The sequence below is a fragment of the Natrix helvetica genome, assembly GCF_964273705.1.
Source record: "Natrix helvetica genome assembly, chromosome: 8".
Classification (NCBI taxonomy): domain Eukaryota; kingdom Metazoa; phylum Chordata; class Lepidosauria; order Squamata; family Natricidae; genus Natrix; species Natrix helvetica.
In genome coordinates this window covers 24,231,364-24,257,035 of record NC_138559.1, presented here as the reverse complement: position 1 = coordinate 24,257,035, position 25,672 = coordinate 24,231,364, and the positions used below count along the sequence as shown (strand labels likewise).

General features: G+C 46.1%; 2 protein-coding genes across 2 annotated transcripts in view; both read left to right on the top strand.

The window, feature by feature from the left end:
• GRAMD1B (GRAM domain containing 1B) overlaps positions 1-25,672 on the top strand; it is a 441,187-nt gene that overhangs the window by 52,190 nt on the left and 363,325 nt on the right. The window lies entirely within an intron of this gene.
• Positions 9,716-25,672, top strand: part of UBASH3B (ubiquitin associated and SH3 domain containing B) — a 52,776-nt gene continuing 36,819 nt past the window's right edge. Inside the window, exon 1 of the mRNA XM_081960590.1 lies at positions 9,716-10,222. Within this exon, the coding sequence (XP_081816716.1) occupies positions 10,095-10,222 (128 nt within the window). The 5' untranslated portion in view covers positions 9,716-10,094. The remainder of the gene's footprint in view (positions 10,223-25,672) is intronic.

The following is a 25,672-nucleotide window of genomic DNA, read 5'->3' as shown; positions in this document are numbered from 1 at the left end:
GCCCCCTCTCTGCCTCCGACGCAGAGCCCTCATCAGAGCCTTCCCCAGACTCCAGGACTGCCCCATGTTCCTCCCCAACCTCCTCACTGTCTGAATCTGGCGGGCCCCAACACTATCAAGGACCATTGTAATCTTGGATTGTTCTGGTGTGACCCTATCGAGAAAAAATTTCAAGATAGATAGAAAAAGGCTATTTTTTTTCTTCCGTTTGGCTTCCCTTTAAGGGGCATCAAGAAAGAGGGATTTCCAGGTCCTTTGTGTCCTACCCAACTGTTTTTCTGCTCACACACACACAAACACACACAAAAATTGTGCATGAGGGGGGGGGGAGAATCAGTGCACAGAAATGTGATGCAATGGTGCCCCCTAGTGGCTAGACCTCTAGCAAAGTAACCCAGAGAATAAAATAGGTTCTTTCGATTTCCACCGAGATCATGAAGAGCTACAAATGAGCAGGAAGAAATGTTTAGAAGGGAATTTTCACCTAGACGTGGATCTAAAAACCATCTCCGTCTTTTGATAGCATCGCCTTAAAAGGATTCATTGGGGCCATGTTTTCCAAGCCATTGTAAAGGACTGCTGTGAAGCATCTGTCTTTTTTGGGGGGGGATAGGTTAAATTCTCAGTAGAAGCAGACAGAATAGGCTCAGGCAAAAAATGCGGATTAGGAAGGGGGAAAGTATGGATGAATTCTGAAGCGGAAGGAGAAGGAGAAGAGGATGATACGGGTTCAAACAAGGGGAGTCAAATAGGTTTTGAAAGGCAAGTCATGAGGTACGTTGAACAACCAGGCAGAGGGACGCAGGAAGCCATCACAGCCGAAAAGGGAGCTCGGGAGCCCGTTTTCGCTTGCAGGAAGTTAAAACCCGCCCCTCTCCTAGAAAAATGAAACATCCTGGGAAATATTGAAAAGGCAGAGTATTATATGTCTCTAGATAAGAAATGGAGAAACACGTTTTTAGGCAGGAAACAGACTCACTCTTAATAACCTTTGTCAACGGGCCATCACAAAAGCCTGAGCTAGTCTACTCTACATAACAAAGGTAGGATTAGCCTTCCACAGAAACTCATCCCAGGGCGCCTGGGAAGAAGTAGTGCTCAACCAAAGTTAGACTCAAAACACAACCTACAAAGTTAGCTAAGACCCACCCCACCCCCACCCCTGGGAGCCTGACAATCAATCAGAATGCATTTCAGGAACAGGAAACAGAGAGGTGGACTTAAGCAGAGAGTATAAAAAACTCAGGAACTCTCAGCAAGCCCCCCCCTTTCCCCCCCTCTTTTCTTCACCCAATATCTTGAAGCATATGATCATTTTTCCCCCAAGACCTCAAACCACGTGGTCCTGTCCACCATTAAACCATCTTTTCAAGCAGCCTCCATGGTTCCAGTGTCTTTTTCCCCACTTGGAAATGAACCCAGAAGGACATTTCTTCCGCTGGCAGAGGCTCGGGCCACCACAGGGGCCCCCAACATGAGTGACATCGAGCTGGCTATGCCCACCCTAGCCATGCCCACCTGTAGCCCCCAAGGTCAAACCCAACCCTGATGCAGCCCTCAATGAAATCGAGTGACACCCCTGCTCTAAACATTTTGCAAAAACAGCCTGCCATAATCGATATTCCTTTTAATTAAAAAAAGAAATCCCAGATATGTTTCTCTCAATAAACCTTCAAATAAACTAAAGAGAAGTTTAAAACATTTAAAAATAAGTCTAGCAGATGTTGGAAATGTAACCAAAAAGTGGGAACATTTCATCATATGTGGTGGACTTGCGTCAAAGCAAAAAAACCGGGCAAAGAGACATAGGTGGCTAGAAAAGATGATAGGGAAACATGTAGATTTTAAACCTGCTTTTTTAAAATTACGGATAATATCAAAAAAAAGATTGATAAGAAAAGTATGTACTTAATATTACATGTCTTAACAGCAGCGAGGATTACCTTCGCACAATATTGCAATAATGAAAATGCACCAGGAGATGAAAAGATAGCCAGGAAGATACTAAATTGTGCAGAAAGAGATAGATTGACATTGAAAATTAAGCAGAAAGAAGATATGGCATATTATGAAACATAGAAACTATTTGACCAATGGTTGAAAAAAAAGGGTGGAGAGTAAGAATGCAAATATGTATTATTAAGCAAATTAAATGCCGAGACAACACAATGTTTATTAAGCACCAAAAAATGTATTTAAGAGAAAAATCAATTTAAATAATCAAACAAACAAACAAACGATCTTGGAGTCTTAGTGGACAACCAATTAAATACGAGCCAGCCAACCCAAAAAGCCGATGCAGTCCTAAGTTGCATTAACAGAGGGATACAATCAAGATCAAGGGAGGTACTAATACCACCTTATAAAGCCTTAGTAAGACCACACCTAGAGTACTGCATCCAGTTTTAGTCATCACACTATAAAAAAGATGTTGAGACTCTAGAAAAAGTGCAGAGAAGAGCAACAAAGACGATAAGGGGACTGAAAGGTAACACTTATGAAGAACGATTGCAGGAACTGGGCATGGCTAGTCTAGTGAAGAGAAGGACCAGGGGAGACATGATATAGCAGTCTTCCAATATTTGAGGGGCTACCACAGAGAAGAGGGGGTCAAACTACTTTCCAAAGCACCCGAAGGCCAGACGAGGAATAATGGATGGAAACTGAACGAGGAGAGATTCAACCTGGAAATAAGGAGGAATTTTCTGACAATGAGAACAACCAACCAATGGAACAGAAGTTGCCTTGGGAAGTTATGGGAGCTTCATCACTGGAGGCTTTCAAGAAGAGAAGAAAATGGTGTAGGGTCTCCTGCTTGTTGGACTAGATGACCTCCAAAGTCCCTTCCAACTGTTTATCCGTAAATTAAAGAGAAGTAAAGCGCCCATGCCACCTGCTTGTTTAACCATGCTAACTCTTACCACGAACGGGTGCAAGAAACACAGAAACCTTTTGCAGGGAGCTTTTGCAAAGCAATTGAAGTTCACAGCATGCCTGCGGGAGTTACGTCACTGTCCAAACACGAGGCCTCTTCATGAACTTCCCGGGGGAAGCGACTGTACGGCCCTCATTCCATCAGAGGTTGGCACTCCGGGCGGTGACTGAAACATCGTGTTTCTTTTTCACTGGGGGTACAAGAAGTTGATGCTCACAATAGGTCTTTTATCATGCTGGCCTTATGTTTTCCGTGCTGACGGTCTGGGAGCCGGGCTCCGAGAATTCTTCCATCACCATGGATACCAGTAATTAATGCAAGGCCCGGAGAGCTGGATGCCTCGTTTTTCTTTGTCGTTTCTGGCGGGTTTCAAATTGAGCTGGTTCAGCTCCAAACACACGGGTCAAAGCCTTCAGATACGGCAGAGATGCGTAAAAGGGGACCGTGGCACATTCTGCTTTTTGAAGATGGATGAAGATAAAGGTTCCCCGAAGTCCTTCTGTCCTGATCTGTTTGCCAGGGGCAATTCTGAATTCTCTTTTGTGTATTTGTGCGAATACGTTCGTGTCAGCTTGTACCCTGGTTCTTTAGCTCTTCCTCACCAAGAACTATGGTGCTGGAGAAGACTTCTGCGAGTCCCTTGGACTGCAAGGCAATCAAACCAGTCAGTCCTAGAAGAGATCAACCCTGACTGCTCTTTAGAAGACCCGAATCCTGAGGATGAAACTCAAATACTTTGGCTACCTAATGTGAAAGTTGGACCATTAGGAAGGCTGAGCACCAAAGAATGGAGGCCTTTGAACTCTGGTGCTGGAGAAGACTCCTGCGAGTCCCATGGACTGCAAGGCGGTGAGTCTTGAGAAGGAAGGACTCTCTGGAAAAGAGCCTCATGCTGGGAAAGATGGAGGGCAAAAGAAGAAGAAGGGGATGGCAGAGAAGGAGATGGCTGAATGGAGTCACCGAAGCAGTCGGCGTGAGCTTCAGTGGACTCAAGAGGTGGTAGAGGACAGGAAGGCCTGGAGGAATGTTGTCCATGGGGTTGCAATGGATTGGGATTGGACACGACTTCACAATTAACAACAACATAAAGAGTGCCATTTCCATTTGAACTGTTTCTCCTTACATCTGGTTTGTTGGAAGTTTCTATGTTATTTTCATGAAGGTATATATATTTTGGCTCATATAAGGTATATATAAAAGGGACAGGGTGGCTCAATAGCTAAGACACTGTGCTTGTCAATCGGAGAGGTTGGCAATTCGGCAGTTCAAATCCCTAGTGCCCCGTAACGGAGTGAGCTCCCGTTACTTGTCCCAGCTCCTGCCAACCTAGCAGTTCGAAAGCATGTAAAAAATGCAAGTAGAAAAATAGGAACCACTTTTGGTGGGAAGGTAACAGCGTTCCGTGCGCCTTTGGCGTTTAGTCATGCTGGCCACATGACCATGGAGACATCTTGGGACAGCGCTGGCTCTTCGGCTTTGAAACAGAGATGAGCACCGCCCCCTAGAGTCGGGAACGACTAGCACACACACACACACACACACACACACACACACACACACACAGGTCCTAGGAGGCAGTGTGAGAAAGAGGGGCATGGAGAGAGATAGAGCACTGAAAATTCAGTGCATTTTGAATGTTAATTATGTTTCAACTGGTGTATTTCTTTATAAATGCAAAATAACCTAGATTAAACTGGCAGTGATTAAAATAAAATAAAATAAAAATGGATGGGAATGGATGGATGGATGGAAGGAAGTATGGGGATGGATGGATGGATGGATGGATAAATGGAAGGAAGGATGGGGATGGATGGATGGATGGAAGGAAGGATATGGATGGATAGATGGATGGATGGATGGAAGGATAGATGGAAGGAAGGATGGAAGGATGGATGGAAGTACAGATTGGAGTTGGAAATCTGCTAAATGATTTGCACATTAGCACAACTTTCAGGAAAAGGACTGGAAAGAGCTTCATCGGACACCAGAGGGAGCTCCAGGATCTTGGGAGAAAGCAAATATTTAGCATCTATTGCTTCATCTGGAAAAACAATCAGCTGAGAAAGAAGAGCTGGATGTTTAGAAGGCTTGTCCAGTCTCCAGGGATGGAATGAACCCTACAAAGGTACAAAGAGGTGATCGTATGTTTTCAGGACGGATCCATCTTTGCCGCTGACTTGCTTTGACCATTTCTGGTCTGAGGGAGCAGGTTGGGCTGATCTTCCTGCTGCTCTGAGGAAGGGAGAAATAGAGCAGGAGACCCTTAGCCTAAAAGAAATGCCTGGGGCAGAAGAAGGAGTCTAAGGGGTGGGGAAATCGCCGATGGGAAAGAAAAGAGAAGGAGAAAGAAAAAGAGGAAAGCATGAAGGACATTCAAAGTGGACCCATTTGGAGCTATAGAGACTTCCTGCTCCTGCCAAGGGCAACTTTGCTTTAGGCAAATAGCAAAGACCTTGTGATGCTGTGGTTGGGATGTTGGTGAAGCCACCCCAGAGATTTTGCTATCTGAGAGGTCTTGTAGACCAGGGGTGTTCAAACTTGGCAACTTTAAGACTTGTGGACTTCAACTCCCAGAATTCCCCAGGCTGGGGAATTCTGGGAGTTGAAGTCCACAAGTCTTAAAGTTGCCAAGTTTGGACACCCCTGTTGTAGACGTTTCATTATCCAACTAGATCACATCAGCAGTGCTTCCCAAGTTTGAGCTCAGGTCTGAAGGATGACACGACTTGTTTTCTAAAGGGAAGAAAAGAGCAACAAATATGCTTTTCCAAAAGAAAACTAGACATTCTTGGGTCCCCCCCCTCTTAAAAATATTTCACTTATCCTCCAGGAAACTTTTTCTGTTTGAACTGAAACTTCGGAAATTTTTCCTAGTGCACAGAAGCTACACTTGAGGAAAGCATGACTTGACAGGGAACTGTTTTGATCCAGGCTCCACAAAATCACGAAGCAGGCTCCTTGTCCTGACAAAACCCCCTTTTTATGAAGCTGATGTGAATTCCTCTCATTCACATCCAGCAAAGACCCGGCAAACAGTCTTTCAAGGGTTCAATTTGCAAGTCCCGGTACTTTGTGATTTTTTTTCTTGCTGTTTATCTTTAATTCGTGCATCACCAGGTATTGCAATGTCAATGAACCAAACTTTTTTTCTTTTCAACTATTGTTATGTCAGGTGTGTTGTAGGCCAAGTGCCTGTCAGTCTGGATTCTGAAGTCCCACAAGATCTTGACTTTCTCATTCTCTAAAACCTTCTCAACCTGATGGTCTCAGTGGTTTTTGCTGTACTCAAATCCAAACTTCTGGCACAATTTCCAGTGAGTGATCTTAGCAACTCGGTCATGGCATTGTAGGTAGTCAGTTTGTGAAATTTTGCTGCACCCACTGATCAAATGGTCGACTGTCTCATCTTTCTTATTACAGAGGCGACATTTGCTATTGGTGGTAACATGCTGAATTTTTGCCTTCATGTAGTTGTTGTTATAACAAGACTAACTTCAAACCTAAGCTAAGTGCCTGGGAAGATGGATGTTGAACAGAGACCTATCTCTTGAATCCTTCAGCTCTCGCCTTCTCTAATCCCTATCCAATGTTGAAGGAACATTTGCGTAAATTGTCAATATTAGACTAGGAGAAATGATGCCATCTTGCTCTTGGCCTCCATTGAGAAAAGTATCTTTGGCCTGACTCAACAGGTTGAGTGATCGTAGTTTGCTTAAGCAATTGTTGGAAGAAACGTCCTTCTGGGTTCAGCTCCAAGTGGGGGAAAAGACACTGGAAACATGGAGGCTGCTTGGAAAGATGGTTTAATGGTGGGAAGGACCACACGGCTTGAGCTCGTGAGCAGAAAAAGGGGATCACATGCTTCAAGATATTGGGTGAAGAAGAAAAGAGGGGGGAGAAGGGGGGCTTAATGAGAGTTCCTGGGTTTTTATACTCTCTGTGTGGCTCCACCTCTCTGTTTTCTGTTCCTGTGTAAGAAATGCATTCTAATTGGTTGTCAGACTCCCAGCGGCAGGGGGGGAGGGGGGCTGTCTTAGCTAACTTTGTAGGTTGTGTGTCTTTTGAGTCCCAAGCTTGGTTGAGTTACCACAGATGCCATGTGGTGAGTTTCTGTGGAAGGCTAACCCTACCTTTGTTAAGTAGAGTAGACTAGCTCAGGCTTTTGTAATGGCCCATTGACAAAGGTTATTAAGAGTGAGTCTGTTTCCTGCCCAAAAAACATGTTTCTCCATTTCTTATCCAGGGAAATATAATATTCTGCCTTTTCAATATTTCCCAGGGTATTTCACTTTTCTAGGAGTGGGGAGGGTTTCAACTTCCTACACTGTGTTTGCAAGGCCCTCTTATGCAGAGTTAACTGGACTGTGGTTAGTCCCAAACTCCTGGATTTGAAGGGTACCGTCAACCCATGGGGTGTTGGGTTCAGTTCAAGTCTGCTGGGCTCAAATGTGATTGGTTAACTTTTTTTCCCCTGCAGTTGTATACACTTATTATATGCAACATTTAAGCAGGAGAGAACAGGAGAAAATTCTTTGGCTGGCCAGAGTCACCCATATCTGTTATGGAAAATGAGATGCTGTGTATATATACAAACACATTCAAATGCTCTGCTGTAGCCTATCTGCCCAACGGAAACACAATGGGGAAAATTGACATTACAATCCATTTGCCTGGAATATAACTACATAAAGGTAAAGGTGAAGGTTCCCCTTATACATATGTGCTAGTCGTTCCTGACTCTAGGGGGCGGTGCTCATCTCCGTTTCAAAGCCGAAGAGCCAGCGCTGTCTGAAGATGTCTCCGTGGTCATGTGGCCAGCATGACTCAATGCCGAAGGTGCACAGAACGCTGTTACCTTCCCACCAAAGGTGGTTCCTATTTTTTCTACTTTCATTTTTTACGTGCTTTTGAACTGCTAGGTTGGCAGAAGCTGGGACAAGGAACGGGAGCTCATTCCGTTACGTGGTGCTAGGGATTCAAACCGCCAAACTGTCGACTTTCTGATCGACAAGCTCAGCGTTTTAGCCACTGAGCCACCACGTCCCTTGGGCCCCCATGTCCCTACATAATGCTACATAACTCCATAGTGCTATCTAAATGTCAGGCAGGATAACATTGCAGAAGCACAGAGATCAGATATTGAGCAAGCTAGAAAAAACATTGGTTTAAAAGCATAGCAGCCACTCTACAAATGCAATACTATATAGATAAATTATGCTCTAATCAAGGGGTCTCCAACATTGGCAACTCCAAGGCCGAAGGACCTCAACTCCCAGAACTGAGATTGGTTAACTTGTGTTCACCTCAGTGGTGAGCGGGATTCAAGAGGGCACCATTTTAGTTGGTGTTTGGAAGGGGATCTGGGAATTCTAGAACTGTAAAATGGATAAAGGCCCAAATCACGGGGGGGGGGGGAGGACAAACTGTAGCATAGCAGTGCCAAGAAAAATGCACAGATTCAGTCATCACAGATCAAATTTCATCCCAAGAATGGAAGCCTTTGAACTCTGGTGCTGGAGAAGACTCCTGCGAGTCCCTTGAACTGCAAGGAGAGAGATCCAACTGGTCAGTCCTAGAGGAGATCCACCCTGACTGCTCTTTAGAAGGCCAGATCCTGAAGAGGAAACTCAAATCCTTTGGCCACCTAATGAGAAGGAAGAAGGACTCCCTGGAGAAGAGCCTCATGCTGGGAAAGATGGAGGGCAAAAGAAGAAGGGGATGACAGAGAATGAGGTGGCTGGATGGAGTCACTGAAGCAGCCAGCGTGAGCTCAAATGGACTCCAGAGGATGGTATAGGACAGGAAGGCCTGGAGGAACATTGTCCATGGAGTTGCGATGGGTCGGACATGACTTCGCAACTAACAACAACAAAAGTAAACTGGGTACAGACACAAGCCAGGAAAAAAAAAAAAGACAAACCAGCTCTGTAGCATAGCAGTGCCAAGAAAACTGCAGATTCAGTGAACACAGATAAAATTTCATTCCAAGAATGTCTCTCTTAAATTCACGGTTTTCCGTGTTGTGTGAATAAGGCAATGGCTGATACTTTCCCCCTTGCTTGGCGAGCATGTGGGGCAAAGCAGGGTGGGACAGGCGGGGGTGATGGGTGTGTGGGTTGGATTAGAAGATCTACAAGGCCCCTTCCAGATCTAGTAATCTGGTAATCCAAGGAGAATCTGTGGTTGTTTTCTTGCAGACGTTGCAATACCCAACTTGGTAACATCATCCCATGGGTCACGAAACATCTGGAAAACCACCCAGCTCAAGAGAAAACCAGCTCCAAAGATCACCCAGTTCAAGCTTGAGCTATAAATAGACTCTTCCCCTGGCACAAATCCCAAACTTGACTATTGGGTCATCCAATGCAGCCTTGCGGCAATCCATCAAAGGCTCCTCAAAGGCGATCGCCAAAGGTCCTTGCGTAACACTTGCGCGTGGACGGAACCGGCTCTTGAGTTCTTCTGCCTCTTTTGAAATATTGCGGGGAGGGGGGAGGAGGAATTGGGATGGGGGAGGAGAGAAATGCGTGCAGAGGGAAGCCAAAGATGGGGGTGGGGGCGGAAGCAAGGCGGAAATGGAGTAGCCGAGTCGGCTTTGACGCGCTCGCCTTTGATCCATTCAGAAATTCCCGTTGGCCAAACTGGGGGGGGGGGGTTGGAGGCGGGCAACAAAGGACGAGGGAGCTGCCCGAGGAAAGGAGGGGGAGGAGGAGGACGCCCGTGGATTGGTCGGCTCGGGACCTGAGCATCCGGGCGGGGCGAGGGAGGAGAGGGAGGGGAAGAGGCGAGGGCGCTGGGCGTCAGCAGCTGCCGGCACCACCTTGGCGGAGGCAGAGCCAGCAGGAAGAGGAGGAGGAGGAAGAGGAGGAAGGCCGGGCAAGGCAGCTCCCTTCGCCATCTACCCAGGAAGCTGCCGCTGCCACAGGAGCCGCGCAATCCTCTGGCCTGGCCGGGCACGCATCAACCACCCACCCAGCCAACCGCGGGGATTTTGCAAAAAGCCAGCCGGTTCCTTCCAGGGCGCAATCTAAGCTGCGAGGAACCCAGCGAGCGGCTCCGCTTGCTTTGGCCCGGCTTGGGAGGGAAGGGGGGGCGTGATGGTCGGGTGAGCGCCGGCCGGGCAGCCGTGCCCCTGCCACCGTCCCCCCGCCCGTTGGCCATGGCTGCCAAGGAGGACTTGTACAGTCAAGTGGCCCCGTGGAGGAGCCGCCAGAGCCGAGCGGGGACCATCAAGCGGGGCTCATCGCTGGAGATCCTGCTCTCCATGGGCTTCCCCAAAACGCGAGCGTGAGTTAGGCCTGGGAAGGGGAGGGAAGGTGGGGGGGGGGAATCTGCTTTTTGGAGGGGAGGGCTGGAGGGGAGAGGGGGGGTCGCAGGTTTGCCTCTCCCGGAGCTGGGCTGGCGCTCTCCGCCACGCGTGCCAAAGCAAAGCGCGCATCCCGGGGGTCTTGGTTCTCCCCAGCCGGCCGGGCGATGCTCTCGTCCAGCCCTGCCTGTCGGACAGCGGGGCAAGGGGAAGCTGCTCTCCGGGCTGGGCGATGGGGTTCTGGAGAGGAGAGGGGCTGAGCATCCTTTGGCCCGCCGGGGCGCTTTTCCAGGGGAGCCGCGCTGGCTGGAGATGGGCTGGGCTGGACTGCGCTCTGTTGCACCGCAGTGCAGAGGCCGAGCGATGGACTCGCCCAGCCCCGGCAGTCGGCCAAGCAAGCTGCTTGCCGGGTGGTCGGAGCGAGGCAGCGGAGAGCACGGCGGCGAGGGGCAGGCGCGCTCCCAACATCTGTGCCTCGCCGATTTCTCATCTGGCTTTTCACTTGGGCTCCTTGTCTCCTTTTCCCCTCCACCTCGGCCCGTAATAAGCAGGACTGAGCCCGCAACTGGAATCTAACCTGGGTTGCTCCCCCCTCTGCCCCCGCCCTTCAGGCCGAGAGTGATGGGGGGGGTTTGTGGTCCAGGAGCATCCTTGGCTCCCGGAAAAGCCAGTCCTTGTCTGGCACCCCTGCAAGGGTCCATCGCCTCCACTTTTGGGAGAATGGGCAAGGTCTCCCCTGCGAGGAGAGGGTGGCACCAGCGTTTTCTCCCGGCGGGGGAGTCGGTCCCTCTCCTCCCCTTCGCTGGGCATCGCCTCCTACGCCAGCTTTTCCAGCCGGTGCCCTCTGCTGTGTGTTGGAACTCGGCTTCCCAACCTGCCCAAGCACCCAGGGTGGGTTGGTGAGGCTGCGGAGGAATGCTGGGAAATGTAGTCCTAAAGGCCAGCAGAGTTGGAATTGCTGGTTTCCAGTGTTTCAGGCTTGCTGGCCTTGATGGGGATTTTTTTTTTTTTTTTTTGCTTGGCAAGCCTGTGTTTTTCCTACAGGCCTTTCCCCATCCTTCTCTCCAGCGGTAGGTAGGGCAGCTCAGGAATGATATTAGACCCAGTCAAGTGTCAAGGGAAAATAAGTGGATTGTAAGGGGAAAAACCGGTTTGTTGTTGTTATTTGCGTAGTTGTGTCCAATCCATTGCCACCCCATGGACAACATTCCTCCAGGCCTTCCTGTCCTCTACCATCCTCTGGAGTCCATTTAAGCTCACACCTGCTGCTTCGGCGACTCCATCCAGCCACCTCCTTCTCTGTCGTCCCCTTCTTCTTTTGCCCTCCATCTTTCCCAGCATCAGGCTCTTCTCCAGGGAGTTCTTCCTTCTCATTAGGTGGCCAAAGTCTTTGAGATTCCTCTTCAGGATCTGGCCTTCTAAAGAGCAGTCAGGGTTGATCTTCTCTAGGACTGACTGGTTGGATCGTTTTGCAGTCCTGCTTCTTTTGCCGTCCATCGTTCCCAGCATGAGGTTTTTTTTTCCAGTGAGTCCTTCCTTCTCATTAGGTGGCCAAAGTCTTTGAGATTCCTCTTCAGGATCTGGCCTTCTAAAGAGCAGTCAGGGTTGATCTCCTCTAGGTCTGACCGGTTGGATCGTCTTGCAGTCCAAGGGACTCGCGGGAGTCTTCTCCAGCATCAGAGTTCAAAAGCCCCAATTGTTTGGCGCGCAGCCTTTCTTATGGTCCAACTTTCACAGCCATCCGTTGCAACTGGGAAAACCGGTTATGCCGTTCTAAAACATCTTTCAGAAGAACTTAAATGCTAACCTTTGGCATCATTAATTTTATCCAGCAAACAGCACCCAGGTGTCATTTAAGGCACAGGAGCATACTTTTTTTTTTAAAAAAAAGGTCTTGTTTGACCAATGCAGGTGGTAGAACTGAAAGTGATCGTGTCCCAAACAAAGCCATCCACTCCGCTTCCGTTAACCTCGGATGTAGTGAACATATGAAGAGTTTCACTTAGGATTTTGTTAAAAAAAGTGTTTCGTTAAGGGTTTCAACAAGGCTCCGAAATAGCACAAAACCAAACGAAGAAGAAAGCAGAAAGAAACAGAATCCAAGGAGAAGGAAGGAAGGAAGGAAAGCAGAGAAAGAGAGAAAAGAAACCCCAAGTGCAAAAAAAGGAAAAGAAAATAGAAAAAGTCAAACTAGAAAAAGAAAAAAAACCTCAGAATATTTAAAAAAGTGACTCCCAGCCTTTGCAAGAAGTTCAAGGAAAGTTTATTTATTTATATTTCATATTTTCTAACTTCCCCTCTCCCTCTGAGATTAATATTTCCTCCCTCCCACCACCCCCATAAAATTATGAACACAATCCACTTAGAGATTAATCAAGTTTTGTGTACCTTGTCTGCAAACCTCATTAGTGGTCCTGGGTCCGCAGCAAGAGTTTTAAAGATTCTGTTACAGGGAGAATTATTTTGCAGCTAATTCAGAGGTTAGGGAAGACATCCCCGTTGGCCACCATGCTAGTCTGTGAGAATTGTTGGATGGTTAGATCCCACCACCTCAAAAGTCACAAGAAGCAGAATAACGGACTTGGAAGGGACCTTGGAGGTCTTCTAGACCAACCCCCTGATCAAGCTGGAGACCCTTTACCATTCAGACAAATGGCTGAATTAGTTAGCCCCTGAGATATCATATAAAATAAATACAATAGCACAGTTGGAAGGGACCTTGGAGGTCTTCTAGTCCAACCCCCTGCCTAAGCAGGAAACCCTGTACCGTTTCAGACAAATGGCTATCCAACATCTTCTTAAAGACTTCCAGTGTTGGGGCATTCACAACTTCTGGAGGCAACTTCTGTTCCACTGATGAATTGTTCTAACTGTCAGGAAATTTCTCCTTAGTTCTAAGTTGCTTCTCTCCTGGATTAGTTTCCACCCATTGCTTCTTGTTCTACCCTCAGGTGCCTTGGAGAATAGCTTGACTCCCTCTTCTTTGGGGCAGGCCCTGAGATATTGGAAGACTGCTATTATGGGTCCCCTAATCCTTCTTTTCATTCAACTAGACATACCCAGTTCCAGCAACCGTTCTTCATATGTTTTAGTCTCCAGTCCCCTAATCCTCTTTGTTGCTCTTCTCTGCACTCTTTCCAGAGTCTCCACATCTTTTCTACATTGTGGCAACCAAAACTGAATGCAGTATTCCAAGTGTGGCCTTACCAAGGCCTTATAAAGTGGTATATCACTTCTACTCCTTCTCTTTATCAGAATAACAGAACTGGAAGGGACCTTGGAGGTCTTCTAGTCCAATCCACTGCTGAAGCAGGAAACTCTAGTCTATATCATTTCAGACAAATGGCTGCCCCCTTTTTGGAGCACCCACAATTTCTGTAGGTGAGTCGTTCCACTGGTTAATGGAACTGAGCAAGCTTCCAAGGGGCCTAGATTGCTTCATCAGGCAAGGGGTCTGAAAAGGCAGATGAAATGGCGAAAGGAAAAGGAAGCTGCGGATGTGCGTTAGTCACAAATTCTGCCGAGTCATCATCTCAGAATCAAGAGTTCTAATGGAATCAGGGAAAAAAAGAAGAAGCCGACAGAAGTAAATGTTTGTTTCTGTGTTTCCTCCAGCGCCGGTGATCAACTCCTTCCATTTTCACACTTGCCTGATGAATATTTGGAAATTTCAAAAGCTTGAGGGGGTCCCCCCCCCCCGGTTTGGTGGTTTTGACTTAACAGTTCAACAGAGTTGGAAGGGGCCTTGGAGGTCATCTAGTCCAACCCCCAGCCCATGCAGGAAACCCTACACCATTTCTGACAGATGGCAATCCAGACTCTTCTTGAAAGCCTCCAGGGATGAAGCTCCCAAAACTTCCGAAGGCAACTTCTGTTCCATGGATTGATTGTTCTCACTGTCAGAAAATCCCTCCTTATTTCCAGGTTGAATCTCTCCTTGGTCAGTTTCCATCCATTATTCCTTGTCTGGCCTTCCGGTGCCTTGGAAAATAGCTTGACTCCCTCCTCTCTGGGGCAGCCCCTCAAACATTGGAAGACTGCTATCCTGTCTCCCCTGGTCCTTCTCTTCCCTAGACTAACCATGCCCAGTTCCTGCAACCGTTCTTCATATGTTTTAACCTCCAGTCCCCTAACCATCTTGGTTCCTCTTCTCTGTACTCTTTCTAGAGTCTCAACATCTTTGGGAGACTCTCTTTGTGGTGACCAAAATTGGATGCAATATTCTAGGTGTGTTCTTACTAGGGCTTTATAGAGTGGTATTATTACCTCCCTTGATCTTGATTGTATCTCTCTGTATTAGTAGTATCTGAGTACCTACTTCTCTCGGGAAGCCTTCTTACTGTAATATAGATTTTGGATGATGACAATTGGGAATTTGATGTGGGTGAACGGAAGTATTCTTTGCCTTTCAGCTTCCAGTGAAATTAAAGTAGGAAACGGCTGGGGAAAGAGTAAATTTTCATTTGCTTTTTATCTTCTGCGACTGGTCTGTCGGGATCTACTACAGATAGCCCTCCACTTACAGCATTTCATTTAGTGAATGTTTGAAGTTTACAACGGCATGGGAAAAAAGCGACTTATGACCCTTTTTCACACTTACGTCCAACTGCAGCATCCATACAGACACATGATCAAAATCAGATGCTTGACAGCTGACTCATATTTATGACAGTTGCAGAGTTCCGGGGTCATGGTCCCCTTTTGTGACCTTCTGACAAGTGAAGACAGTGGGGGGAAGCCAGCTTCACTTAACAACTGTATCACTAACTTAGCAATTTCAGTGACTCACTTAAAAAACGCGGCGAGAAAGGTCATAAAACAAGGCAAAACTCACTTAACGAATGTCTCGCTCAGCAGTGTAGATTTGGGGTCAATTGTGGTCATAAGTCAAGGAATAACTATCTACTCACTAACCTTGGGGATGTTATACCCAGAGTAATTTTTAAACCACCGACTCATTAATGGATGGAAACTGATGAAGGAGAGATTCAACCTGGAAATAAGGAGAAATTTTCTGACAGAGAGAGCAAGCAACAAAGGGAACAGAAGTTGCCTTCAGAAGTTGTGGGAGCTTCATCACTGGAAGCTTTCAAGAAGACGCTGGACTGCCATCTGTCGGGAATGCTGTAGGGTCTCCTGCTTGGGCGGGGGGCTGGACTAGATGACCTACAAGGTCCCTCCAAACTCTATTAAATTATATCTACCCTTTTTCCCTGAAAATAAAACCTCCCCGGATAGTAAGCCCAAGGGGGCTTTTGAGCGCATTTGCTAAGATAAGCCCTCCCAAAAAATATTGCAACACAGCAGCAGCCATGAGGTGACCATGCTCACTGCCTCCTGCACCTCAAAAATAATAAGTCCTCCCCAAAAATAAGGCCAAGCGCTTATTTCCGGGGGCGAGGGGGGAGAAAATAAGACCCTGTCTTATTTTCGGGGAAATACGGTATATTTATATTTGTTTGATTTAATAGTAGAATTTGTATTAATGCTGTACGTTCTCCAGATTTTAAGAAGAGGCTAGCCAAGACCTTGGAAAATATTTCAGGTTCTTTCCCATTCTCAGCCATTGTTTAGAGGCCAACCCCATTTTTTAAAAAAAGCACAGTAAAATAGTTTACATATCTGTGCAGTTGGCTGCCTGGGCCTCAAACTCATTATATTCTCTTCTTCCACCCACTGGTGTGATATTTTGCTGTTCCTTTTTCCACTGACCTATTTTGATGCCTTAATAGATAGCGGCAATCATAAATCATAACGTGGTAAAAGATAGTCCTTGAGTTACAACCACAACGTGAGGGCTAGAATTTCCATAGCTAAGGCAAGGGGAGGGGGGGTGCTTCATGAGTTGGGCCCGATTTCACAACCCTCTTGGCCAAGGTCGTTAAGCGAATCACCGCATTTGTGAAGCGAAACACATGATGGTGAAGGAAACCAATGGGTCCCTTGTCAGAATCCCCCTGGGAAGGTCGTAAGTGGGGATCCCAGGATCCCAGGGACGGTGCAACCATTGCAAACACATATTCATTGTCAAACCCCTGAGTTTTGATCACGGGATTGGAGATGCTGCCATGGTTATACCGTATTTCTCTGACTATAAGATGCACCTAGATGTCGAAGAGGAAAACAAGAGAAAAATAGCTTTTGGCCTCTGCACACCCAGTTTTTGCCCTCCCCAGCCCCCAGGCACAAAATATGAGGCGCGCAAAGGATTCGGGAGGCCTGCAGAGTGCAAAAAACTATTTTTTTAAAAAAATTACCTCTTCAAAATCTTGGTGCGTCTTATACTCCGGTACATCTTATACTCCAAAAAATATGGTAATTGAAATTGAAAACCCAATGTTGTGTTAATATTGCGCTATGCCATAGAATTCAGTATAGTTACTGCCCTGGGATAGAAGCTGTTTTTCCTACCTCTTTGTCCTTGTTTTTATTGTCCTGTACCGTCTGCCAGATGGTAATAGTTCAAAAAAAAAAAAGGGTGCCCAGGATGAGATGGATCTTTAACAATGTTTTGAACTTTCTTAAGGCAGTGGGAGCTCTAAAGCTCTTCCAAAGAGGGGAGAGGGCAACTAATGATCCTCTGGGAAATGACGTTGACCCTCTGGAGCGCCATGCTATCTGCCACTGTGCAATTGTTAAACCAGAAACAGGCGCAGTAAGTTAAAATATTCTCTATGGTGCAGCGGTAGGCGGTCACGGGGCAGTTTTTTCATGCAGTTGTTGTTTCCTGAGAAGTCCCAGATAGTATCATCTCTGCTGGGCCCTTTTGACCAGTGCTGCAATATGAGCACCCCTCTTTTATGATAACACCCAGAAAGTTAAAACTGGCCACTTGCTCCACTCGGTCTCCATTGTTAAGCAAGGCCTGGGTGTCTGATCTATCCCTATTCAGATTGGAAAAGTTGGATCAGTTCGTTAATGTTTTAACTAATGCAATCATGTGTCCATTTTTTTGATAGGGACTTTCAAACAAAACCACAACGATACAGGTGTGACTCTGTTGCAAGATTCATCAATGAAAAGAACAAGGCCCAAGTTATAAAACATCAAAGTTCAGTTCAGCTTTGGGGACTCGTATGGCTTCTGTCGGGTTCGACATCCTAAAATATAAAATGCCTTTAAAGTAAGACGAGATAGAATGAGGTTAGATTTGAGGAATAATTAGTACGCCGAGGATGTTCTGTTCATCTAATGAGGCAAGACATTTATTAATAGCAGCGAACTGGGCTGCATATTGTCCATCTCACCCTTCGAAATGCAATCTAGCAGATTTGCAAAATAGCTTCAAGGACGGATCGCTTGCTCAGATGTCAACTAGATTAAGACTCTTTCCCCCCCCCCCCCCCCCAAACAGCTACTTAATCCAGGGAATAATTGGGCCTCGTTTTGTGGTGGAGATGCTTCGTGGCTTCTCATCCTGAGCTGATAACCTGTTTTGTCCTAACATGTCATTGTCCTGCCAAAGGTGCTTTTTCAAGAGGCAACTGGACTTTCCGGTTTTTATTTGAAGACGTTTTGCTTCCCATCTAAGAAGCTTCTTCCACTCTGACTGGATGGTGGGGAATGGAAGGATTTGTACTCCTTGCAGACAGCTGGTCATTTGCATCCTTTTAGAGAGTTGTTGAGGCCACCTGGAGGTTTATCTGTGCCCCCAGGGTCACCTGAGTGGTGCAAATGGGTGTGGAATCTTCTTGGAACTGTTAAAAGGACTGTGTTGTAGATTGTTCCAAGAAGGCTCCTGGCCCACCTTGTATATCTGAAGGTCAACACAGGCACGTATAGGAAACATGAATCAGGAGGTGTGAGGTGGCCTTTAGAACTGAGGGCCTTAACAAGCAGAGGCAGCCACCTCAGCAGCTTGAATCCCTAGCGCTGTGTAACAGAGTGAGCTCCCTTTACTTGTCCCAGCTTCTGCCAACCTAGCCGTTTGAAAGCACGTAAAAATGCAAGTAGAAAAATAGGAACCACCTTAGGTGGGAAGGTAACAGCGTTCTGTGCACCTTTGGTGTTGAGTCCTGTCGGCCACATGACCACGGAGACGTCTTTGGACAGCGCTGGCTCTTCAGCTTTGAAATGGAGATGAACATCTCCCCCTAGAGTCGGGAACAACTAGCACACATATGCAGGGGAAGCTTTATCTTTTACCCTAGGTCAGGACAACAGGATACTTGGAGGCCAGAGAGCTGTGGGTTTCAAAATGGAGTGGTTTCTCCTCCATAGCCGCAGAATCTTCTTGAATTTGTCAAGAGGCTTCCTCTCCGTTCTGATTTTAATTGGAGGGCTTCAATGCTCTCTGTAATTTTTCAGCCGATTATGGGGAGTTTGTGCTTGATTTGTAGAGTCTGAATACAGCTACAGATGTTTCTATCTCCTGTTTGGTTGCTTTGTTTACTGTTCTCGGTCTGTATCTGATGACTATTCCAGATGTTGTAAGTTGCAGCTGCAGCAGTCTTAGGCAACCAGGGGTTAGCCGATGAACTCCAATCACGTTTCTTGGGGGAGGTTTGAGTCTATGTTGTGGGACGCATCAAACAGAAGGTTTGCATGGTGGGGATTTATCATTTGGAGGCGTTGAAGATTCTTATTTTTTTAAATTATTTTTATTCAACCTTTTCCAAACATTAAAATCACAATTACACGTTTACAATTTTCCGTTATCTTTTTTCTAATTTCGGGTTTTCCATTCTACAAAATATTGTCTTATACATATTCCTCTTTGTTTCATAATTTCTTATTTTTACAATACACACATACATACATACATACACACACACACACACACACACACACACACACACACACACACACACATTACTGTCTGAATGTATACCATCTCCGGTTATTATATTTTCTATCTATTCATTATGCATTGATTTTGCATCTCTTTTCAAGCCCATTATACCACCTATGGAATAGATGGTACAATTGGGATTGGAGATTCTTGTTTTCTTCCTTTTTAACAAAGAATATGTTAGTGCTATTCCACATGTTTCCTTTGACTAAAAATAATAAATCAATGTTAATTGCAATGGGTTTTGTGAGTCACACCTCATGGTCACGGACAAGGAAAACCAAAGTGTTTGTAATCCAAGATCTGGTTACTGATTGTGTGTTAAAGTTGGAAAAACGGAGTTGAGGACCATGTCTTAATCCCATCACCCTGGAGCTGAAGAGGGGGAGGGGACGGCAGGGAGCTGCAGGAAACTGCTTTGTCTTTAAAAACATGTTTCTCCTTTTCTCATCCAAGGAAATATAACATTCTGCCTTTTTAATATTTCCTAGAATATTTCATTTTTCTAGGAGAGGGGTGGGTGCTAACTTCCTACAACACAAAGCAGTAAATGTACCTAATACTCCTGCCTCTTGGAGTCCTAGTGGACAACCATTTAAATATGAGCCAGCAGTGTGCAGCAACCGCCAAAAAAGCCAACCCAGTTCTAGGCTACATAAACAGAGGGATAGAATCAAGAGCAAGTGAAGTGTTAATACCACTTTATAATGCCTTGGTAAGGCCACACTTGGAATACTGCATTCAGTTCTGGTCGCCACGATGTAAAAAAGATGTGGAGACTCTAGAAAGAGTGCAGAGAAGAGCAACAAAGATGATTAGGGGACTGGAGACTAAAACATATGAAGAACGGTTGCAGGAACTGGGTATGTCTAGTTGGATGAAAAGAAGGACGAGGGGAGACATGATAGCAGTCTTCCAATATCTCAGGGGTTGCCACAAAGAAGAGGGAGTCAAACTATTCTCCAAGGCACCTGAGGGTAGAACAAGAAGCAATGGGTGAAAACTAATCAAGGAGAGAAGCAACTTAGAACTGAGGAGAAATTTCCTGACAGTGAGAACAATTAATCAGTGGAACAGAAGTTGCCTCCAGAAGTTGTGAATGCCCCAACACTGGAAGTCTTTAAGAAGATGTTGGATAGCCATTTGTCTGAAACGGTATAGGGTTTCCTGCCTAGGCAGAGGGTTGGACTAGAAGACCTCCAAGGTCCCTTCCAACTCTACTATTGTATTGTATTGTATTGTTTTCTCCACAACAACCCTGTGAGGGGCTGAAAGGGAGTAATTGGCTCGAGGCCACCCAGTTGGCTTTCCTGCCTAAGGCTGGACTGGAACTCACAGTCTCCTGGTGATTGGCCCAAAGTCACCCAGCTGGCTTTCATGCCTAAGGCAGGACTAGAATTCACAGTCCCCTGGTGTTTGGTTGCAAATCACCCAGCCTGCTTTCACACCCGGGACGAGAACTCAGTCTCCCAGTTTCTGGGCCAGCGCCTTCACTACTATGCCAAACTGGCTCTCTCTTAATTTTCATAAACGTTTGTGAGAAGAAAGCCATTGGCGCACCAAACACCGAGTTGTCGGAATTGCAGTTTTCCACGGTTGTCCAACGTCTGTGTTTGTCGGAAATCTGTTCCCCAGCTGAACGCCATTTCTTTTGCAATTTAAAAAAAATAAAATAACGCTAGGAATGTTTGGAGCAGAAGGACCAAATCGGGTGGCTAAGGAAAGAGCAAACATAATGTTTATCAGGTATTCTTCTAGGAGACTGGGGTTTTTGCGAGGATCAGATAAAAAGACAAGAGAACTTTTGTTTAGGGAAAACTTCCCAAGGCTTATGTAAACCACGGGGCGGAATTTGAAATGCCGCGTTTAAAGAAAGAAGGATCTTGGATTTAGATTATCAGCAGAGTGAAAGCTTCTACTTTGGCCTTCTGTGTTATGCTATGAATTCTATAAGACAACTGTAGCTCAAATTTTGGATCTTCTTTCTTTTTTAAAAAAAAAGTCTTTTATTTTTATTCTCTTATTTATAGTTACGGGTATATATTTGCATAGTTATCATTCTTATTTATCTTTATCACGTTTACATATTTGTTTTTCCATAAAAAAGGTTAAAATATAGATTCCGAGTTGTTTTGCTTACCATCCCATACATCTATTTTGTATTATCACCACCCTATTTTTTTCCTCTTCTTTTCACCCTCCTTCCCTTTTCTCCTTCCTTCCTTCCTCCTCTCCTTTCCCTTTCCTTCTTCCCTTGTCTCTCCCCTACTCCCCTCTTCCTCTTCCCCTTCCTACCCTCTCTCCTTTTTTTCCTATCCCTTCCCTCTTTCCTCTCCTTTCCCCTTTCTTCCTTCTCTCCCCTTCCCTCTCTTCTCCTCTCCTCCTCTCTTCCTTCCCTTTTCTTTTATTGTGGTTATCTTTTTTCAAATCTGAACGGGTGTATCTTCGGGATGGTATTCCCACAACAAACCCTGTTATAATTTTATGCTTATTCTTTCCTATTCCCTTTTCTTCATTTTGCATCTTCTGAGTAGTTTGTTTCAAGGGACAAGTGCTCTCTTTCTCTTTATTTCATAGTAGAGAGCTTTTGCTTTTCCATTTCTGTTAGTGGTTTGCAAATGGGGTAGAAATTCTTCCTTGTGCGCAGAAGCTACACTAGTATTCCTTTTTTAAAAAACTTATTTTTATTGTTTTATATCATACATTTCCTTTCTATGTTGAGCAGTGCTCTCTCTAGGTGTCCATGATGTTAGCATACAAGCATACAAACATCATCGTCATTATGAATATATATGCATACATACATACATACATACATACATACATACATACATATATATTCATGTATATTCTTCATCCACACTTCCAAACTATTTCACCATAACTGCTGTATTTCACTCTTCGAATAATTAGAATATAAAAAGGTGAAGGTTCCCCTTATACATATGTGCTAGTCGTTCCTGACTCTAGGGGGCGGTGCTCATCTCTGTTTCAAAGCCCAAGAGCCAGCGCTGTCTGAAGACGTCTCCGTGGTCATGTGGCCGGCCTGACGAAACGTCGAAGGCGCACAGAACGCTATTACCTTCCCATCAAAGGTGGTTCCTATTTTTCTACTTGCATTTTTTACATGCTTTCGAACTGCTAGGTTGGCAGAAGCTGGGACAAGTAACAGGAACTCACGCAGTTACACGGTGCTAGTGATTCGAACCGCCGACCTTTCTGATCAAAAAGCTCAGCGTCTTAGCCCCTGAGTCACTGCATGGTGATATATCACGAGTTTATTCCCAGGTTTGACTTTAAGGTCTGGAGCAAGGGGAGGTAAACTTTGGTTTAGGATGATAATTTATCTGGGCCTCAACCTTTAAACGAGGCTCTTTCCCCTATAACCTTGGGGAGACTTGGCTTCACCACTCTTGACCATTAATCTTCTCCCCCTGACAGAACAGCTGCACCAGACAGCTGCTCAACCTTAAGTTCCTTGGAGGGAGAAAAAAATAAGGCCCAGATGTAGCAAGTTAATCTAGTTTGGCCCTTAATCACATAGCTTTGTCTACGTTTTAAGTTTCCCCTCTGCAAGCTCGGGATAATATTGCTGACCTAGTTTGCAGGGTAAGAGGCAACAAGATGAGCTTTGAACATATTTTAAGCCTTGTGCAAATGCTGATAATTCATGACCATCACTTCTGCATTGTGCTTGGAAGTATTCCCCCCCCCCCTTTAGCTGAGTCAGCCTTGGTCAGACGCACATGTTTTGGGGAGTGGGGGTAGAGCTAACAACGACATCTTAACTGCCCCAAAGAGAAAGCAATTCCTTTTGACTTTGTGCCATTACTTTTTCATTTACCATCTTGACCCGTGTTGCGCATTCCTTCCTAAAATGAAAGGTGGCCATTATTTATTTGTGCATATTTTTGTTTGTTTGCTATTTTATTTACTATTCATTGGGTTGCTTTTCAATTTGTGTAGGAGGAGGCTGATCTGGGAGGTGGAGTTAAAGGTGCTATCAGTTTGGAGTCCTTGCGTTGCCACAAGAGACCCAAGTCCAGCAACCTCTACATTCGTTGAGCCTTATCTAGCGCCAATTTAGCTTTGGCCATTAGCTGACTAAATCCATGTGTAGAGATAGCAGTAATAAACTCTTCCGTACTTTGAAATCAATCAATGCTCTTGGTTATTTGAGCCTGGCAATTTCACTTCATTACTTAGAGCAGTGATGGCAAACTTTTAGGCACGGAGTATCCAAACTGCACACGTGCATGCCCAAACTGAAAGGTGTGTGCGCATGCACGAATGCGCACATGCATGGACATCAGTGGTGGGATTTTAATGTTTTTACTACCGGTTCTGTGGGCGTGACTTGGCGGGCATGGTGTGGCTTGGTGGGCATGGCAGGAGAAAGATACTGCAAAATCCCCATTCCCTCCCGATCAGCTGGGACGCAGGAGGCAGAGTATAGATAGGGGCGGGGCCAGCCAGAGGTGGTATTTACCGTTCTCCGAAGTACTCAAAATTTCCCCTACCGGTTCTCCAGAACTGGTCAGAACCTGCTGAATACCACCTCTGGGGGGCATGTGCACATGCACAGCAGAGACCCAAAGACCAGCTGGCTGGCAGGAGGTGGGGCATCACAACACCAGCAGCACAGCAAGAGGTAAGATCTTTTTGTTTTGTGAGTTCTGTTTCATCATTTGCAGGGAAACAGAAGCTCACAAAAGAAATGACACAAAGATCTGACATGGGGCAACGACGCCTGTGCCAGCAGAGAGGGCTCCGCCTGTCACCTCTGGCACACGGGCCATAGGTTCGCCATCCCCGCCTTAGAGGAATGTAGCGGTGCAACAGGTTCATATTGGGCCTGTTTGCTGTTGCCATCTTGAATGCCTCTTTGTTAGTTGTCGTTGGGCAACTAATGCTCCTTCTCTTTTTGGTCTCGTTCCTTTTTCCTTTTGTCTTCTTTTACTTTCTTTAAACTTTTGATGGCCAAACCTTGTGAGTGGGTCTTCCTTCCCCTTGGGCTAAAAGATTGGTATGATCTAAAGATCAAGCCATCGTTTGACAACGAGCTGGAATGGGTGACACATTCAACTCCTGTGCGTGTCGTAGCGAGATCTTTCCATTATGACTGTGCGGTCTGGTAGTCCTGGATTGAATCAGCCCTGAAGGGAGGGGGGGGGTATTGATGAAGTCAGATAAGGACTCTTCAGAATTGGTGAGGGAGGGAGAGAGGAGATACAATGGTAGAGCGGTTTTAGAGCGTTGCAATTGATCCTGCTTGCCAGGTAGAAAATGACTCATTTTTTACAAGCGCTGTCAAGGATCCAAATAACATACCCACAGCAACAAAATTCCGAGGCAGGTAGAGTCCTCAAAGAATAGTTTTATTGGATACTAGCTGATAAACTGGCGTTGCTCAGGTATTTATAGACATTGAAGCGTTTGTGTGACAGTCAGCCATTGAGAGGGGACGTTCTTCCCCCTACTCCCATGCCCATCATCTCTGCCTTGTCCCTTCCCCTTCCCATGTGCTCCTCTTTCCCGCCCCGTCTACAATCCTGGCATTTTGCCCCAAAGGGTTTGTCTGACAGGGAGCCATTCAGAAGGGCCTTTCTTCCTCCTACTCCCATGCCCATCATCCCTACCCTCTCCTTCCACCTCCTATGCGCTCCTCTTTCCCGTCCTGTCTACAATGCTGGCACTTTGCCCCCGAAGCATTTATTGCAGGGCTGTCCAAACTTGGCAACTTTAAGACTTGTGGACTTCAACTCCCAGAATTCCCCAGCCAGCATGGCTGGCTGGGGAATTCTGGGAGTTGAAGTCCACAAGTCTTAAAGTTGCCAAGTTTGGACACCCCTGGTTTATTGGATATGTCATATTGGCACAGGCTGGTGAAAACCAACTCTGAAGGTTCCCGCAGTTTTCACCTAATTAAAATGTTTTCCCCCTCCCCAAACAATCCGTCACATGGTCGAATCAAGGCGCTGTCTGGTTGCCTGGTGACATCACTCCTCCTTCCTCCGACCAGGTGTGAGAATGGCCTTGGTTCCTAAGAGAAAGTATCTTATTTTGGCTACACAACCCCAGCTATCTCAATTCCCCCCATCCCTGTCTCTTAGCTCCAGTGTAGCAACACTGAAGCTCCAAGATGGCTTCGCTCAGGGTGCTTTATGCGTAGGCACAGAAGCCTCAAGGAAAACTAGCCAGGCTATATTAACCTAGATGTTTTATTTATTTATTTTTACAATTCAGCTGTGCTCCTACAGAGGTTTCTAGGCTCGGGAGTTAACAGGAAGTGCTTCTCACCTGCAAAGTGGCCCAGCTTGTTGTGCGTGTTAGAAGCAAGAAGAGGCTTGCAACATGTTCCACAAATGACCTTCGCAGGAGGATATTGCATGTGGAAAACAGAGATCCGGGTTGCATCAGCTTTAAGGCAGCTTCTGTAGGGTTCTTCCTATGCTTGCATTCCTCCAAGCTTTCCTGTCCTCTACCATCCTCTGGAGTCCATTTAAGCTCACGCCGACTGCTTTGGTGACTCCATCCAGCCACCTCCTTCTCTGCCGCCCCCTTCTTCTTTTGCCCTCAGTCTTTCCCAGCATGAGGCTCTTCTCCAGGGAGTCCTTCTTCCTTCTCATTAGGTGGCCAA